The sequence below is a fragment of the Haliotis rubra genome, unplaced genomic scaffold, assembly GCF_003918875.1.
Source record: "Haliotis rubra isolate DU_JTF1 unplaced genomic scaffold, ASM391887v1 Scf94, whole genome shotgun sequence".
NCBI classification, from domain to species: Eukaryota; Metazoa; Mollusca; class Gastropoda; order Lepetellida; family Haliotidae; genus Haliotis; species Haliotis rubra.
In genome coordinates this window covers 2,161,659-2,179,613 of record NW_025767679.1, presented here as the reverse complement: position 1 = coordinate 2,179,613, position 17,955 = coordinate 2,161,659, and the positions used below count along the sequence as shown (strand labels likewise).

The window sequence follows — 17,955 nt, the reverse complement described above, 5'->3', positions numbered from 1 at the left end:
TACGTTTAAAGTTTAAAGGCAATGACATGAAAGAACAACTTGGACATCATTTGGGTGATTAATGGAAGACTATGATTAGCATGCACACCCCTAAACCTCTGATGAACTCCCTTATACCATGCACACTACTAAACTTCTGATGAACTCCCTTATACCATGCACACCACTAAACTTCTGATGAACTCCCTTATACCATGCACACCACTAAACTTCTGATGAACTCCCTTATACCATGCACACCACTAAACTTCTGATGAACTCCCTTATACCATGCACACCACTAAACCTCTGATGAACTCCCTTATACCATGCACACTACTAAACTTCTGATGAACTCCCTTACTCACCCTCTAAACTGCATGAACTCCCTTACTACTGATGAACTCCCTGAACTCCCTTATACCATGCACACCTCTAAACTTCTGATGAACTCCCTTATACCATGCACACCTACTAAACTTCTGATGAACTCCCTTATACCATGCACACCACTAAACTTCTGATGAACTCCCTTATACCATGCACACCACTAAACTTCTGATGAACTCCCTTATACCATGCACACCACTAAACTTCTGATGAACTCCCTTATACCATGCACACCACTAAACCTCTGATGAACTCCCTTATACCATGCACACCTACTAAACTTCTGATGAACTCCCTTATACTATGCAACTAAACTCTGATGAACTCCCTTATACCATGCACACCACTAAACTTCTGATGAACTCCTTATACCATGCACACCACTAAACTCTGATGAACTCCCTTATACCATGCACACCACTAAACTTCTGATGAACTCCCTTATACCATGCACACTACTAAACCTCTGATGAACTCCCTTATACCATGCACACCACTAAACTTCTGATGAACTCCCTCATACCATGCACACCACTAAACTCTGATGAACTCCCTTATACCATGCACACCACTAAACTTCTGATGAACTCCCTTATACCATGCACACCACTAAACTTCTGATGAACTCCCTTATACCATGCACACCACTAAACTTCTGATGAACTCCCTTATACCATGCACACTACTAAACTTCTGATGAACTCCCTTATACCATGCACACCACTAAACTTCTGATGAACTCCCTTATACCATGCACACCACTAAACTTCTGATGAACTCCCTTATACCATGCACACCACTAAACTTCTGATGAACTCCCTTATACCATGCACACAAACTACCCCTTATACCATGCACACCACTAAACTTCTGATGAACTCCCTTATACCATGCACACTACTAAACTTCTGATGAACTCCCTTATACCATGCACACCACTAAACCTCTGATGAACTCCCTTATACCATGCACACCACTAAACTTCTGATGAACTCCCTTATACCATGCACACCACTAAACTTCTGATGAACTCCCTATACCATGCACATGAACTCCCTTATACCATGCACACCACTAAACTTCTGATGAACTCCCTTATACCATGCACACCACTAAACTTCTGATGAACTCCCTATACCATGCACACTACTAAACTTCTGATGAACTCCCTTATACCATGCACACCACTAAACTTCTGATGAACTCCCTTATACCATGCACACCACTAAACTTCTGATGAACTCCCTCCCTTTATACCATGCACACCACTAAACTTCTGATGAACTCCCTCATACCATGCACCAAACTTCTGATGAACTCCCTATACCATGCACACTACTAAACTTCTGATGAACTCCCTCATACCATGCACACCACTAAACTTCTGATGAACTCCCTTATACCATGCACACACTAAACCATGAACTCCCCTTATACCATGCACACCACTAAACCTCTGATGAACTCCCTCATACCATGCACACCACTAAACCTCTGATGAACTCCCTTATACCATGCACACCACTAAACCTCTGATGAACTCCCTTATACCATGCACACCACTAAACCTCTGATGAACTCCCTTATACCATGCACACCACTAAACCTCCGATGAACTCCCTGATGCACACTCTAAACCTCTGATGAACTCCCTCATACCATGCACACCACTAAACCTCTGATGAACTCCCCTATACCATGCACACCACTAAACCTCTGATGAACTCCCTTATAACATGCACACCACTAAACTTCTGATGAACTCCCTTATACCATGCACACCACTAAACCTCTGATGAACTCCCCTATACCATGCACACCTCTAAACCTCTGATGAACTCCCCTATACCATGCACACCTCTAAACCTCTTATGAACTCCCCTATACCATGCACACTACACGATGGACCACTACACAACCTCTAATAAATGTTTTTCTCTCATCAACTGTTGTATCTAATACATGCTATAGGGCCAAACATTGTAATTAGCATTTCTGACAAAAATGCCACAGAATCCTATATATATGCAAGATGGTCTGTGCCTGATTTGAAGAGGTCAGAGAAAATATGCAGATGTACTATCTGCCTCTTCCTTCTTGGAGCAGCTTCAAATGTCTCTGCAACTCTTATGAAGCATTTATTCCGTTGCAACAACAATTAACTTGCTAATGACTTCAATATGAGATAACTCTGCATTACCATAATGAATGAAAACATATTGGAGAATGTAATGACTAGAGAGACATTTACCTGGTAGCATTTACAGCACAAGAACAAGGGCATCAGTCTGGTGTTAGTGTCTAAAAACATTTTCATTTGATTACACTGATTAGCAAACAGATAAGTGTGTTGTTCCCAATGTAGGGAAACAAAATGTTCAATTCCTGGAAATAAAATTCATAATATGAGGGAAGTGTGATCTGCTTCAAGATATTTTCAAGATGATAAGTAACAATGTGTATGTAGTACAACTGACAACAAAAATCTCATGAAAACATATTCTTTAAGAATACATTCATCAAGTAAGACTTTTTCTGACTATTGTGGAGACTGATAACTGATCTCACTCAGTGTTTCCAAACTTCCAAACTCAGTTTCTGTCCATGGGTGTTATATTGGCTGTACACTATTGGAATGAGGGGTATTTTTTGTGTACACAATATGAAGCTGAATTACAAGCCACAGCCTATCTTTAGACTGGTAATGTTCCAGACCCCCATCACATGGCCCACACTACCTCCTGTACTCCCAGTAATGAGATTCTCAACCCACTATAGCCCATCTCACACAATCTGGCCAGTACACCTGGCTCAACACACTGCCTCTCATGTCTGCATCACAACCTCCCCGTTCCACAGCAACATTTTAGCAAGATCTGCACAAAATAAACACTAAACTCAGACCTTTCACATATATTCAGTCTTTCATAATTTTATTTCTTGATTAGGTTGAATTACTTAGCAATCACACCTATATTGATGAGATCTTCTGTCTTCATGATGAGAATGTCTTTGTGTCAATTTCATCTCTTGTTTATCAGAATGAATCAATTTGAAAAGTTGCCACAGAAATGGCAGTTATTTACTTTACATGGGAACCGCATAATTTAGACTAACATCTCATCTCTGAAATAAACATAATCTACAGGATAAAAATAAAGTTTTAAATTATGTTAATAAAATACAATAAAAAGGAGCCCAGAAAACTTTCTTCATTTTCAGTCTGAACCTGTGGTAATCTAGACTTGCCACACATTCTACACTTACATGGGCTGCATTGGGAATATTTGTTTCAGGGTCTGTATGACAGACGACAGATAAGTAGTCTCACAGTCCCTGAACCACATTATTTTCCCTACTGCATAGACCTCCCTGCAATGCTAAAGCCCTAAGTGAGCAAGTCTAGATCTGCTCTTAATTGCTGGCTCATTTTCCCTTGTAAAACCAATACTTTACCAAAGGGCAAATACATGACTGTAGTGGTCTAACTCAGAGATCCTCCAGCCTTCCTACAGAGCAGGATCTCAGGGCCTGCAGCAGTCACCGGGGTACAAACATAAATCATCATACACCTGACATTTATCTCAATCAAAAACCCTTCAGTTAATATGATAGTTTGTCATGTTTATTATTGTACATAAGCATGCCATAGAGATAAAGCTTCTTGCCAATAAGAACCAGCACATCAAAGACAGTTTGACAAATTGAATTAATAGAGTTGACCTCTCTGTGGGCATATTACTGATAGTGTTATCACTGCAGTGATGTATGCACAGAGGGATGTCTGTGTAAGACAGACAGGCATTCCATGTTCATATGTCCCGTGATCACTTTCACACAGTCAACATTTTATGCCATAAAACACCAACTACCTATATATGCTATAGCAATATGGATGTCCTAAATGTGTTCCATGAAATGTCTTTGTGAAACACTACTACCTATGTATATACACCTTTTTCAAGCGGTTTAAACAGAACACAGTTAGGTGTGTGGTCAAAACTGAAAATTGTCATTTCACGAGGATCGTGTCCAACAGCAATTTAATGGTTTATATGTTTTCTTTCAATGCACAGGCTCATGGAAGTGTGCCAGAGCATATTTCACACATTGACTGTAAAGGTGTTCAGTATACTGGTTTCAGGATGTATTATGTTAAACATCATCATACTGACACTGACGATGACCAAGTTTACTTGATACTTCTATTTTGTCAAGTGTTTTGCATTTGTCATTCAACTTAATCAAATTCAAATGTTGAAAAAACAAAACAAAATCAAGTTTGAACAAAATTATTGAGGATCAAGAAAGAAAGAAAAAAAATGTCAGCACTTTACAATCAACAATAAATATCTATCGTCTACCTTTTTTTGGCAATTAGTAACTGAAAATAATTTTTTTATATAAATAACAGATGAATAATCTCTTCATCACTTTATCCGTGTAAGCTGGCTGCCTAAAAAGACATTGCACAACATTGAACCATCCCCAAATTCACTGAGGCCATTACAGCAAACCAAACCCCAATCCTATTTTTCCAGAGAACAACAACAAACAGATCAAGCCATTGTGTTTAGTCTGGCGAGTGTCCTGAATACAATAACCTTGAAGACAACGTTCCACACGACATGGCTGGCTAGCATGAGTCTGTGAATATTCCCTCAAAGATTACAGTCTAGGACAGATCATCGTGACTTCATACGTAGTTGCTCAACAGAATTAATTCATCCTACAGGGCAAGTGGTATGCTGTAGATTTTCTTATATTTACACAACTCAGGCAAAATCATTCTGTCAGAGAAATGTAGTTAGTAGTAACTGAATAAATAAGCATTTTACTCGTGCTTTAGATAACATCCTTTCCAAGGCCTAAACATATTGAAACATTATCTTTTTTCAGGATTCAAATGATAATTTACTGATTCATAAAGTCTATGAAGTTGTAAAATGAAAATCATTATGAAAATCATTATGAAAAACACCAACCAGCAAAAACCCATTATGTTTAATACTGTGTTGGATTGCAGTCCTGAACCACATTTTCGTTATGTTTAACATGATCCGGTTCCATTCCTGAGAAATAACTAGGGGAACATATAAACATATATAATACCCTGTTAAAGCCAATATCTCACCAGAGTGCCTACAATGGTTGATAAGATGGCACAGTTTCTAAGTATTAATAAAACTATAGTATGACATTTTATGAATATTATTGTGAAATGATTTACAAGAATGTTATGTCCTGAACAATCTTAAAGTTACTCAACTGTATTTGTAAGGAGTGATACACCATGAAGTGATATTCTGAATGCTCCTGACTTGTCCAGTCACAATATAATACACTTGATATTATCACCAGAAATTCTTCTGGAGCATCGTGAACACAAAACTTAAAAAATAGCTAAAACAAACGAGAAAACTGCTTCTGTCCTCTGTAAACATGAATTTGGCTCCCAGTTCCATGAAACTCTAGCCTATTTGAAAACTGCACCAGACTCAGAGAATGTACAATGCCAACAATTTATGACCTGTGAGATGAGAATAAGACTTTTCTAGATAACAGATGAAAACAGCTGTGGAGGCTTCCCTGCTGGATTCTCCTTCAACATAAATCTGTTTCCTCCTGTAATATCAGGTAACCTAATGTGCACCACAATCTCTCATATAAAAGAGCAGCGTGCTGATGATCTTTACTCAGTGTTGCTTTTACACCATGTAAAGGAATTTATTTCTAATTATAAAATAATCCTGTATTGAAACTAGTGTGTTGTGCTTATGTTTGATAGTCGACATGTCAGAGGTGGGATGTTGCTAAGCTAGGCAAATGCACTGTTTAAGTAAAGTGTTGAAGCTGATAATAAAGATGGCTCCAGATTCTGGGCTGGATGGCTTCAGGTTGTGTCCTAAGTTTCATGAGCATCGCATCTGTGTGTAATTATTCCTGTACTCATGGAGAGTAATGGTTCATGAAATTTCTCCAACAGACAGTGAAAGTAATAACAGTATCCAAGGATGTCGGAGATGAAATTCTATCTTCCAGTGCTGACAATGTATGAGACATTTCAAAACAAACGGCAGCATATAGGGATGGATGTCTCAGAGATGCAGTCCTTTAAGGATAATACTATCAGCTTCTAAGGCAACACTCTGCTAGGTCACATTTAAAAGAGAATGGGGAAACACAAGTATCAGTCTACCTATCTAATTTAATTTTCCATGTCAATAAATTAACATTAGTAGGAATATAGTATTACTTACTGTCATTTTCATGTTTGTTGAGACTGGACTTCCGCAGAGAACTTTTGTCTTTCCGAACTTTTCGTCTAACAGGTTCTGTACTAGATGGAGCAGATGGGGCTGTTTCAAACATACTTTCACTTTCTGTCGATCCGGGTAAACTATCTGAATCCCTAATAGCTTGTGCATTTCTTGTAATAAAGCGTTTCCGTTTTTCTGACCTGTCCCTGTTAGTATATTCGTCTCCATGGCTTGTATCAAACTCTGACCTCCGAAGTCCTAGGGCTGACTTTCTCATTTGTGTATCCGAAGATTCTGAACCACCTGAAGATTCAAACTCATCCAATAAATCTGTCACCTGTAATTCCAAATTATTGTTTTCACCTTGAAAGTTATCAGAGGAATCATGCGTCTGCTTTCTCACAGCAGCCGTCCCTGAAGAGAATTTGTCATCTGCAGTAACCGCCTCTTCAGTTGCATCCACCTCCTTTGACAGCCTGCAAAACAGAACAAGACTTTTACATGATGTCCGGAACATTCCTTCAGTGCTAACAGAAAATATCCTGTTCTCTAGTTTCAAACAAAAACATAATTACAGTGTGTCTGCTCGAGGTCATATCAGGTGGCCATGTGTAGTCTGCCACTTCCTCCTGGAGTCCTCAGCTCAGCTACAGTTTCTTAATCATCAGCTCTACTTCTCACACTTTCTCTCCCCTAACAATCAACCACCATTGCAAGTGCAGCTCAATCTAACATTTTCTGACAGATGGAAAAAGCATTGAAAGGAAAACTTGAGATATTTGCTCATTCCACTAGTTAGTGGGAACAAGTCCAAAACCATCAGCCCCTCATCTTCGCAGGGGAACATTATTTCTGTCTGTACCTAAACAATCCAAGTGGAGGGTACCCTCTTCATAACAGTCGCAACCTATCTCACTCAACACAGCCTCAGACAACCACCAACATTCAGGTGTTTATTATCCAATATCATAGGGTGACAGCTCTCTAACATAACAGTCTCAATTTGGGCTGTTATTATCAGCATCCCCATCTTAGTTTCTTGCTCTGCTAATTCAGCCATGGGAATCTGACAGTATGATTCATGTAATCAGTGGATTGGAAGAACCCTATTGCCACATGATAAGTATTGACATGACATATTTATTTAAAGTTAAGCTTTGGAAATACAGATCATTATGCATTAACCACTGGAATACTGGATTAAGTTTGTATGTATTATATGCTATTCTTTTGAAAACCAAAACCTCAAAAATCAAAACCCTCTTTACATAAACACGTTCTATATATGGTTTTCCTGTTATTTTAACAAGCTTAGTAGTTAAGATTTCATAAAGTGAAGAAATAAGAGAGCAAGTAGTATGCATTATATGGGGGCAGAAAATGCATCATCTTATTTCACAATGTTTATCACATTAGTCTACATCTAATAACTGCATCAATCACTGTGAAGCCAAATTTCTGGTCTACACATGCCACCAAAACAACAACTCTGTGCCACCATAGATGGAAATACTGAAACAGAGAACAAGAATGTAAACATGCTTGCTCTTTTGCAGAACGTATAACACCAGAGGAAAGGAGAAAATGGACGTCTGAGTGAAGCTCCTGAAAGTGACAGTGGTGTAAGTTATAGTTTGAGAGGCGGCAGAGAAGTGATCCTGTGCACAAGACAGCTGCTTATACAGGTGTTTTTGTGCTGTACATGCACACCAGGTAGCTGCACCTAGACCGCCTCTGCCTCCAGGTCACTGACACATTCAGTTGGCAGGTAGTACGTAGTTTGTGTCACCTTACAGGATTGACATTGAAACTTGACACTGTTTCAAATTAAGCATAAAGGCTCTTTACACATTTCAGGTGGAATTTGAGAGAGTGAGTAGTCCCTTGATTCAAATACAATAGGAGCAAATCTTCAAGACCCCAGGACAACTTTTTGTTTCAAACACAGCGAGATAATAAAAACTGCTTGACATTCATCATGATTACTTTGAGTGTGAAATCATTTCTATTTAGAAGGGTGTTAGTGCATTACCATCAACAATGGATGCAAACCAATTTCAAACCTTTTAGTGAATGCCCAACAATATTCCCCCACAAAAATATTATTCTGAAATATTTAAGCTTTACCAAATACACCCATAATCATTCATTGTTGATGCATATAATGTTGTCTAATGCAACACAACATACAGCTCTAGCTACCATAATGTCACAGTTACAAAGACTTCTGGACTATATATATACTCTAACTACAACATCAAAGAACAAACTTCAATCACTGCAGTACTGCTTTCTAAACTTCCAGCTACCTTAATAACAGTGTGAGTGAGTGAGTATGGTTTTTTTTCACTGCATTTAGCAATATATCCAGCAATATCACAGCGGGGGGACACCAGAAATGAGTGAGTGAGTGAGTGAGTTAATATTTAACGTCACATCGGCAATATCTCAGCCATATCGTGACGAGAACATTTGACATTGTAATAGAATATATATAGTTATTATAAAAACCTGCCGACGAAGGACAGTAAAAATACTAGACAATCACAGCTATCAATATAAAACTAGCGAACAAAGCTAAAATATTCCAATTAAAGAAGACAATACAATGTAAAAATGGGCTATAGATCGCCAACAACTGAAGGGAGATCACCATACTAGGAACCATGGGGACTTACATTACTTTTGCTACCTGCATGGACCCTAGCACACCAGAAATGGGTTTCATACATTGGATCCATGTGGGGAATAGAACCAGGGCATTCAGCGTGACGAGCAAACACTTTAACCATTAGGCTACCCACACCGCCCCCTTAATAACAGAGTAATAATATGCATAACTAGTCTACAGGTCTTTACTTCCCCCTAATTAGACCAACAAACTCACCACATTAAAAACCTTATGGATGTTTGTACAGACCATTATAAATGTAGCTGAACCCAGAAAGCCAATCAAATTTTTATATTGTTTGATAAATACTGGTGTTTGTTTCACTTAACATATGCCAATATATGGAAGCACAAAAAATCTTGTCCAAAGAAAAGCAAATCGAGACCACAAACCATCAGGGTACAATAACACAAAATTGACAAAGTCACTGATAGTATGCCCTTTCAAAGGTAACAGGAACTGATATCATCTTGTGCAGCCACTTTCTTTAAAAAATTCTCCCATAATTGGATAAGCGTTATTCAAACTTCAAAAAATTGATTTTTTTTTTTTCCATGGTGAAATAATCTCAGATCAAATCATTTAAGTTAACCAAACTATTTCAAGCAGTATATAATACTATGCTTCACAGAAGCAGCAATAACTTATTGACATTCAGCTAAGAAATAGTGAAACAGTAACAGAGACATACACAATCTCTACATCACACAAGAATCAATCCTAAGATATTGTGTCATCACATACAAAACTCATCTTTTCAAACTCTTTTCCATAGACATTGTCTACAATCTTTTCTCTTTATAGCGCCATTGAGCAATGTCGTTTGGAAATAGGCGCTCTATAAATAAATTATTATTATTATTATTATTACTGACCAGCTGCTATGCCCACAATCAGCACCCAGTGCACTGTCCATCTCAGAGATTGCATGGGTTTTAATCAATCTCCTTCCAAGTCAATTAAAATCAGTCAGGATTTCTGTTAAAAGAGCTACCTCTCCTTATCTGAAGTGCTGACATGTGATGTAAACAACAGTAACCTCGGAAATGAAATAGACAACCCTGCATAGGAAGCCAACCTGTATCTGAACAGACAAATCTGGAACATTTTGCATACAGGTGTGACTGGAATTAATTGTTTACATGATTAAGTGGGTTATCTCTTTTCCATTTAAACATCCTCTGAACTTAATACAGATGTGTGGCACAAAGGGGTTCACGAGAGTGTTTGAAGTTTTACACATGCACTTAAAAGTCATGCGTTCAAAGGTTAACATAAGAAAACATGGGGAAAAGTTCCCAAGAGTATTAGAATAGCTTGTAAAATGCCACTTACATAGGAACACAACATATGACATTTTGTCAAATATATTCCAGTTTAGTCTTTCACACCTTATAATGATTCATTAAGAAATGAGTTTCATATTCAACATTTGATTGTCTCAGAGCAAATCAAGAAAAAAAAATGTCCATTGTATTTTTAAAATGACATCCAAAGTTATTTAAGAAACAATGTAAACTGACCAAATCAAATGTCACAAAACATGCAAGAGTGATTTACTTATTAATCACAAACACATAATTCCCAGTTTACAGAATCAGCCTTATAATGCTACACTACTTTATCAAGGTTGGCCACAGTGAGAAGATCCCCAGACTATGTGCCAACTATTACATAAAGGTCAACACACACACTGTTGATGTAGAGAGCAGGGAGCCTTGTCCTCACAACCCCAGGTACACGTCATATAACAATAGCCCTTACAACTCACACCTGCCCTCCCCACCATCCAGTGGCACACAATGTCACGACAAGCTGCTTCGGTAATTACATGCCTGATAATACCTACAGCTCAAGAAAAGTTTCCAAAATGCAACATTACCAGTTTCCCATGGTGATGGAATCTTCTGGCTAGATACCGACCCAGGAATTGCCTTATTCCGTATTGCCAGAGGTACAGCACTATGCAAGATGCTAGCAGTTCTGTGATCAGGTTTCCTTTAGTGCACTGCTGTATTGTAAGGTAGCGTTCAGGGCTTGCCACTATAGTGGTCCTTCTCCAGGCCAGCCTTTGACCTGTGTTTACATCTACTATTTGTCTGTCTTGCTTAACAGAGCGAAATAAATACCTGTACAGTAAACGTCCGAAAGCAAAAGGAACATGTGAGGCACTTAACCTGCTCTGTGAGTTCAAAAGAAGGTTAAACTGGATTGTCTTTGCCTCGCTAATATTATCTTTGTTTCCAAATATACATACAGTTTATTTGATGCATAACACATTAGATTATGATGTCAGATGTGCAGACAACAGGCCACAATGGCTGTTTTGAGACAACGTGTTAGGTTTTCCACTTGTATCAAATTATTGAGACAACATTCCACTCTGGCTACGCTCCAGTCACCTCAACTGTGGCAGACTATTACCTGCCCATTTCACCTGTGTCACCAGTCTATAATCACTTAATAGGTAGACATTGTTAACATATGACTAAACAGTATATTGCAAATTTTGGGAGGCTCTTTTCCTGTGGAATTCTGTTGTGCCTATTGTCATTTAAAGAGAATTTATATTTACTCTCTTGAGCAGGTTACATGCTTGAATGAAAATATTGAAAAATGATATTTCCATTAAAGTGGACATTTATGACTTTGGTGAAAATGATTAGCATGGGTATGGCGTTGACCTAGAAACATAAATTAGGCAATCTAGGGTTTGAAGCCTTGATCATATGTTTCAGCTTCTCATCTGCACAGTATACAACAGTGTTCCAAACAACTGAATCAACAGTGCCCCGTACATAACTTTCACCTTACAAGCACTTGATCTGAATACTTATGTGATATAACATCTTTAAAACTTGCAGATTATAGCCTGTCAGGCCTGGGTGATCAGCTCTGAATCTGGTTCTATATACTGTTCAGACAAATGAGAAGTGCTGTGGCTCATCAATGTGCTGAAACAGATCAGTTGTTGACATCCTACACAAACTGATTGCTAATTTGCACAACTTGAAAGGAACTGTATCAAACCCCTAGTCTGGCTCAGAGAAACCAAAACATATTGTTAGGCTGCAAGAGACTTGTCTTTGTGAAGTACTGGAGACAAATATAATCACTGTGGACAAAATTACCTAGGGTAAACTTAGTCCATCTATTATCAATAACAAATAATAGTAATAATTACATCAATTATTTCAGGGAAAGTAGCAACAAAATTTCTAGTTCCTCTAAATAAATGCTATTTGCACAGATTCAGCAGCCCCAGTGTTGCAAATGGGGAAAAGTCAATCCCAGATCTGCAAGCACTGACATCTTAACTGCAGTTGATTTCAATAACTTGGACTGCATTACCTGTGATATGTGTAACAATGACATATCACTCATGTTTTCTAAAGATCCAGTTTGCTCACATGATTGTGCTATGTTTTTGATAACTTTTTCCCCTGAAAATACTATGGGGATTTAGTCCTGAGGGCTTTTGTCCTGGGTGATCCTACAGAAGAACACACCCTCTCCAGGACAACCAGCACTTCTGGAGGTTTACTGTAAGCAGCAGCCTGTAATTACTGTAAGTATGAGCATACTTCCACTTTTTAACCAGATCCATAGCTGAGAGATTTGTCATAGCTGGCTTGGTGGAATACCAGCTGTACCAACTGTTTGTGCAACAGCCAAAAGCATGTCTTTAGTCAGAACTTACAAGGAAAGTTACATACGCAGATCAAGGTGGGTTGAACTGAGTACAACACGTTCCATGAAACATGAAAAGTAAAGAGAGCAAAGAACAAGAAATCAAACAACAGTTTACAGTTAAAAACAAATGCTCCAAATTGTCTTAGATGATAGACTTATATATTGTTGGCTCAATGACCACGCAGTATCCAAATACATACTGTTCCAGTGTTCAGAACAAAATATTCTTCTGCTTTTTCACTGCTTGGTAGTTAGTTGTGTAATTAAGCATCTTACTTTCCCATGCTTCTAACAATCTTATATTGTACCCACCACATCTATACAGAGTCTATAACTAAATCTGATTATGATATTTTAACAAACTGATTCCTATTTCTATAAGCTATCAATGCACATCCATAAATTTGCAGAAGGAAATGTTTTTGTTTGTTTGACAGACTATTGATACATACCAGTATACCTACCGGTACATCATTTGATGTCCTGAGGAAAATCAATTTTCCATATCTATGGCTATCTTTCATATCAAATGTAACATATGTTATATTTGGGATTGTACTTTCTTAGTGAACAGATTCTAGTACTTCTGTTGGGTTGAGTCCCATCTGGGATTCGAACCCACACCCTCAGAGTCAGGCACCTAATCGCTAACACACAAAGTCTTCCACTGAGGGGTTAGGCGTCTGACTTTGTGTGTTGGCAATTAGGTGCCTGACTCTGAAGGTGTGGGTTTGATTCCCAGATGGGACTCAACCCAACAAAAGTACTCGAATCTGTACTTTACTAATTACATACGTTACATTTGACCACTTTCTAAATGGCATTTCATATTAAATTTGTAATGTTTTATATAAGCATGCATATCCATTTGATAGAACCATTCAGATATTAGGCAGCATTTATTGTGCAAGTTTGGTCAGAGGAAGACCTAGTGCTGTGCAGTGTGCAAGTGCTTTTTTTACACCATGTCATGCACTTGGTTACCAATCCTTGCAACAACTGGATTAAAGAAAGCTTCCTAATTTCACAAAACATATCAGGCATGGATAACCTAACCCGATCTTGGACACAAGTCATCTTAAAGTTATTAAACACACTCATTTAGAAGCAGCATGTCTCAAGTTACTCAGTATAAACCGAGTAATGTATTCACAGGTAAACTCACCTTGTAGATGTCTCCTCCTTCCCATCCTCATCCACTGATGTCTTGCTCATGGATTTCTGGAGATGACGTCTTCTCAAGGATTTCCTAGGTTTATCATTCTTGAAAGACTTTGAAGCATTGGATGAGGAGGAAGCAACCTCTGACTCCATGTCTGCGTCTGATAAGAACGCAGCATTCTTCTTTAACAGATCATCCAGCGGATCTGGGGAGAGGGGAATACGTTCCCCTCGGACAGTCTTTGTTGGAGTTTTCAGTGGAGAAAGAGTATTTGATGAAGTATTTGTTTCAGTTTCTGCTTTCTCAGATGATTTTTTGGTCTGATCACCTGATTTGTCCTTAGCTCCGAAAGTTTTCTTTTCAAGAAGTTCTCCCCTTCTTGCTATCTGTTTCAGTTTGAGTTGATCGATTGCACTTGATGCACTTGATGCACTTGATGCACGCAAGGTTTCTGACCCCGAACTTTCCAAGTTGGGGTTGCTTTGTGAAGTCCGAGTAACATCACTTAGTGATCTTCGTACAGATTTTGATGTTGATGTAAGTGTTTTTTCAGATTTTGATCGGTCTTTCACATCTAACCTTGAGGCTTCATCTTCTGAAGATCGATTGTCACCTGAAGAGTGTCGACTTTTAGTTGTTCTGTCAACATCAAGGCGATCACGGCTACGTGATATGTTCCTGGCTTCATCTCTGGACCTGCTTGATGATCCACTTATAGGCTGCTTGGTTGTTTCTTGTCTTAATGAAGATGTTCGTCTCACGCTAGCCCCTACATCTAATTTGGCATTCGGAGATGTGTCTTTGCGAAATCTAGCCTCATTTTCAGATATGCCACTGTCACTGGATACAACTTCAGCTTTTGTTTTTGAGGCAACACCACCAACTGATATGTCTGCTCCTGATATGTTCCTGAAACTTGGTATTTCAGGTAGACGTCTCCTATGCGTCTGCCCATCAGCAAGCCCAGATGAACCACCTTTGCCATCTTCAGATCTCTCCTCTGAACTCTGCCTCTGTGAACTTGCTGCTAGAAACAAAGATGGTCTAGCAACCACCCCTGAGCCTTCTGAGTCACTATCCAACTGTTTCGTAAGATTAGAAATGGCAGCAAGTTCCTTGCGACGCTCTTCCTTATATTTTGCAATTCGCTCAGCGCGTGATGCCCTTTCCTCAGATTTCTCTCGAATCTTTTCATTTGCATCTTCTTTCTCTTCAGATTGATTTTCTCGCTGGAAACGACGAAAACTACTCCTACTTGGTGTGCTACTCTCCTCTTTGGTGGAACCATCAGTATCCTTCTCCTCAGATATATTATTGCGTCTCTGATAGCTTGACTGCCTCACAAAAGCATCACTATCATCAGTGCTGTCTTTCAATGAGCCTGTCCTGTCTCTCCTTGATAGCCTCTCTGTGGCATCAGGCTTATCTAAACTTTGGTCTGAACTCACAGAAATATGCTCAAGTGCTCTCTTTCGTCGCCATTCTGTCAAAGCGTCTTCCTTAGTGTCCGTTTTTTCCTCTGATCTTCCTGTGTTTGAGGAATCATCTTTGGTACCATAGTCAGTTACAGCAGCCAAATCTTTCTTAGCTTCTGCCCGCAATCGACGTCTCTCTGCTCGTTTTAGAATAGCTTCAGTTGTATCTGATCCGGTGTCGTACTTGGACTCATATCTTGGTTTGGTTTCTGATATATCAGGTTCTGTGTCACGGTTTCGTCGTGAGTATCGACTAATTGACCTGTCCTCCTTGTCCTTGTCGCTATCTGTTTCTGTTTTGGTATCCCGATACGATCGGGTATATCTGCTGTATGTTCGCGTTTCATCTTTCTTGTCATCTTTGTCACCTTCTGTTTTGGTATCCCGATACGATCGGGAATATCTGCTGTAAGATCGAGCTTCATCTTTGTTATCATCACTATCAGACTTTTTGTCCCAGTTCCGTTGTGACCTTCGACCTTCTATATTTCGAGTCAGAGAATCTTCCTTAGATTCAAATGAAGGTTCAGATGACAAACTAGATCGTGGGCTCCTCCCATTTGCTAACTCTGAGGAACGTGTTGGGATGCTGCTTCGTGGGGATGTGTAGCCACTGCGAGAGTATCTGGACTCCAGTGTTGGTGATGAAGCACCATCACTTGGCTTTGAAGAGCTGAAATGAGCAGGGAGTTCATGAATGTTGGATATATCATATAATACGTTGTTGATGATGCAAACAATAATCAAAATTACACAACGGAAGTAAGGATTACATATCTACTTATGTGTTGTATCTTCTGTAAAACTCAAATTTATGTCATAAAGAGTAAAAATAAAGACATGCTGGCTCTGTTTTCTCCTGAAATGTGGAAATGGCTTGGTAGCTGATAGAGAAGTTGCAGAGAGGTAAGCTCGAGGTGATCTTTTAACATAACCTCTGCAGGCAGAACAAGATTATGAGATGATGTGTTCACTGGGAATGCATCATCAGATGTGCAGGGAAATCGACAAGAGTATCCACACTGGACACAATGGCAGTTTTCCCCACGACTCAAAGACCAGCTGATTGAAGGGTTGAAGACCCTGAAGCAGCTTCTGTGAGCAGACTGGTGAAATTGAGTTGACTGCAGTAATCTGTTCCACAGTACTGAATGATGTATGCATGTAATGTGCCTTCATGTATACTTTGCTGAATCATCAATGTGACTGTTAAAGGCTTGAAACAAAGTTAAAGTCTCATGTATTCATCAAAGTCCGATATTGTCATGAGGTGTCTGACAAATGTGGTCAGATCGAAATCAATCCATTTCACCACTTGGATAAGAGGCACTGGACAGTGGGAGAAATCAACCATGGCATCTGTGAGTGTAAGGTATCTGACACACGTGATTAGACCATCCACAATATACTGAATGTTTGGAAGATCTCCTGGAAACATGTACTATATGGTGCTATAAGCTCTTACCACAATCAAATATTCTCCTTTGAAGAGTTTGCCGACTTGATTTATTGATAGATAAGAACAGGTCTCATTCATAATCTTATGGCAGTCTGATAAATAGAAGTTGTTTTTAGATATTACTTTAAAATCTCACAACTTGGAGCACTAATGAGAGGTCATGAGAAAACCCGTTTTGAGAAAGTAGCTCAGTTTCTCCAGTTCTCAAAAATTATTATTAAATTTTGATAGCAATCCTCAGTATATGTTTTAACCAAGTCGCCACATGACATCAAATACGTTTTTCTTGCATCAACTCAAACCAATGCTGCAAGTAGACCAAATCATTTGAAATTATCTCTTGAAAGTTTTTCAATCAAATTCCTGTGTACAGTATACAGGTCATTACGTTCATCTTCAAACTGTACATCAGACAAGCATACTGTGTTGTTATTTTTTTTCTGACTGGAATCAATTTTTATTTATATTATCTTCATCATTTTCACTTATTCCTTTTGTGGGACAATAAATTTTAGAACGATGGACTGTAGTACGGTGCATTGCGATGGTGTTTAAATACTTCTCCATGATGTTGTCAACAAAAGGACAGTTTACCCTTGTAAGATGTTTATAAACTTGATGCACTGCACACAGCAAACATATTTAGCATAACTGAATCCTCAGACCACTGTATGGAGCTACTGAAATGTTCATGGAGACAAATGACAACTGTTGTTATACAAGTTACACTGCAATCAGAAAACTGACAAAATGGCCAAATTAATGTCAATCTGAAGGAATAAACACTTGTTACCGCAAGAATTTTTTCAAGGTAGATGTTTGGCTACCTCTGAATGTTATAAAGACAGACTGAAACTTAGGTCACA

General features: G+C 38.7%; 1 protein-coding gene across 1 annotated transcript in view; it reads right to left on the bottom strand.

Annotated features, from left to right (window-relative positions):
* The window catches only part of LOC124264741 (supervillin-like), a 172,563-nt gene that overhangs the window by 83,129 nt on the left and 71,479 nt on the right, over nucleotides 1–17,955 (bottom strand). The window contains 2 exon segments of the mRNA XM_046699511.1: nucleotides 6,630–7,105; nucleotides 14,159–16,303. Of these exon segments, the coding sequence (XP_046555467.1) occupies nucleotides 6,630–7,105; nucleotides 14,159–16,303 (2,621 nt within the window).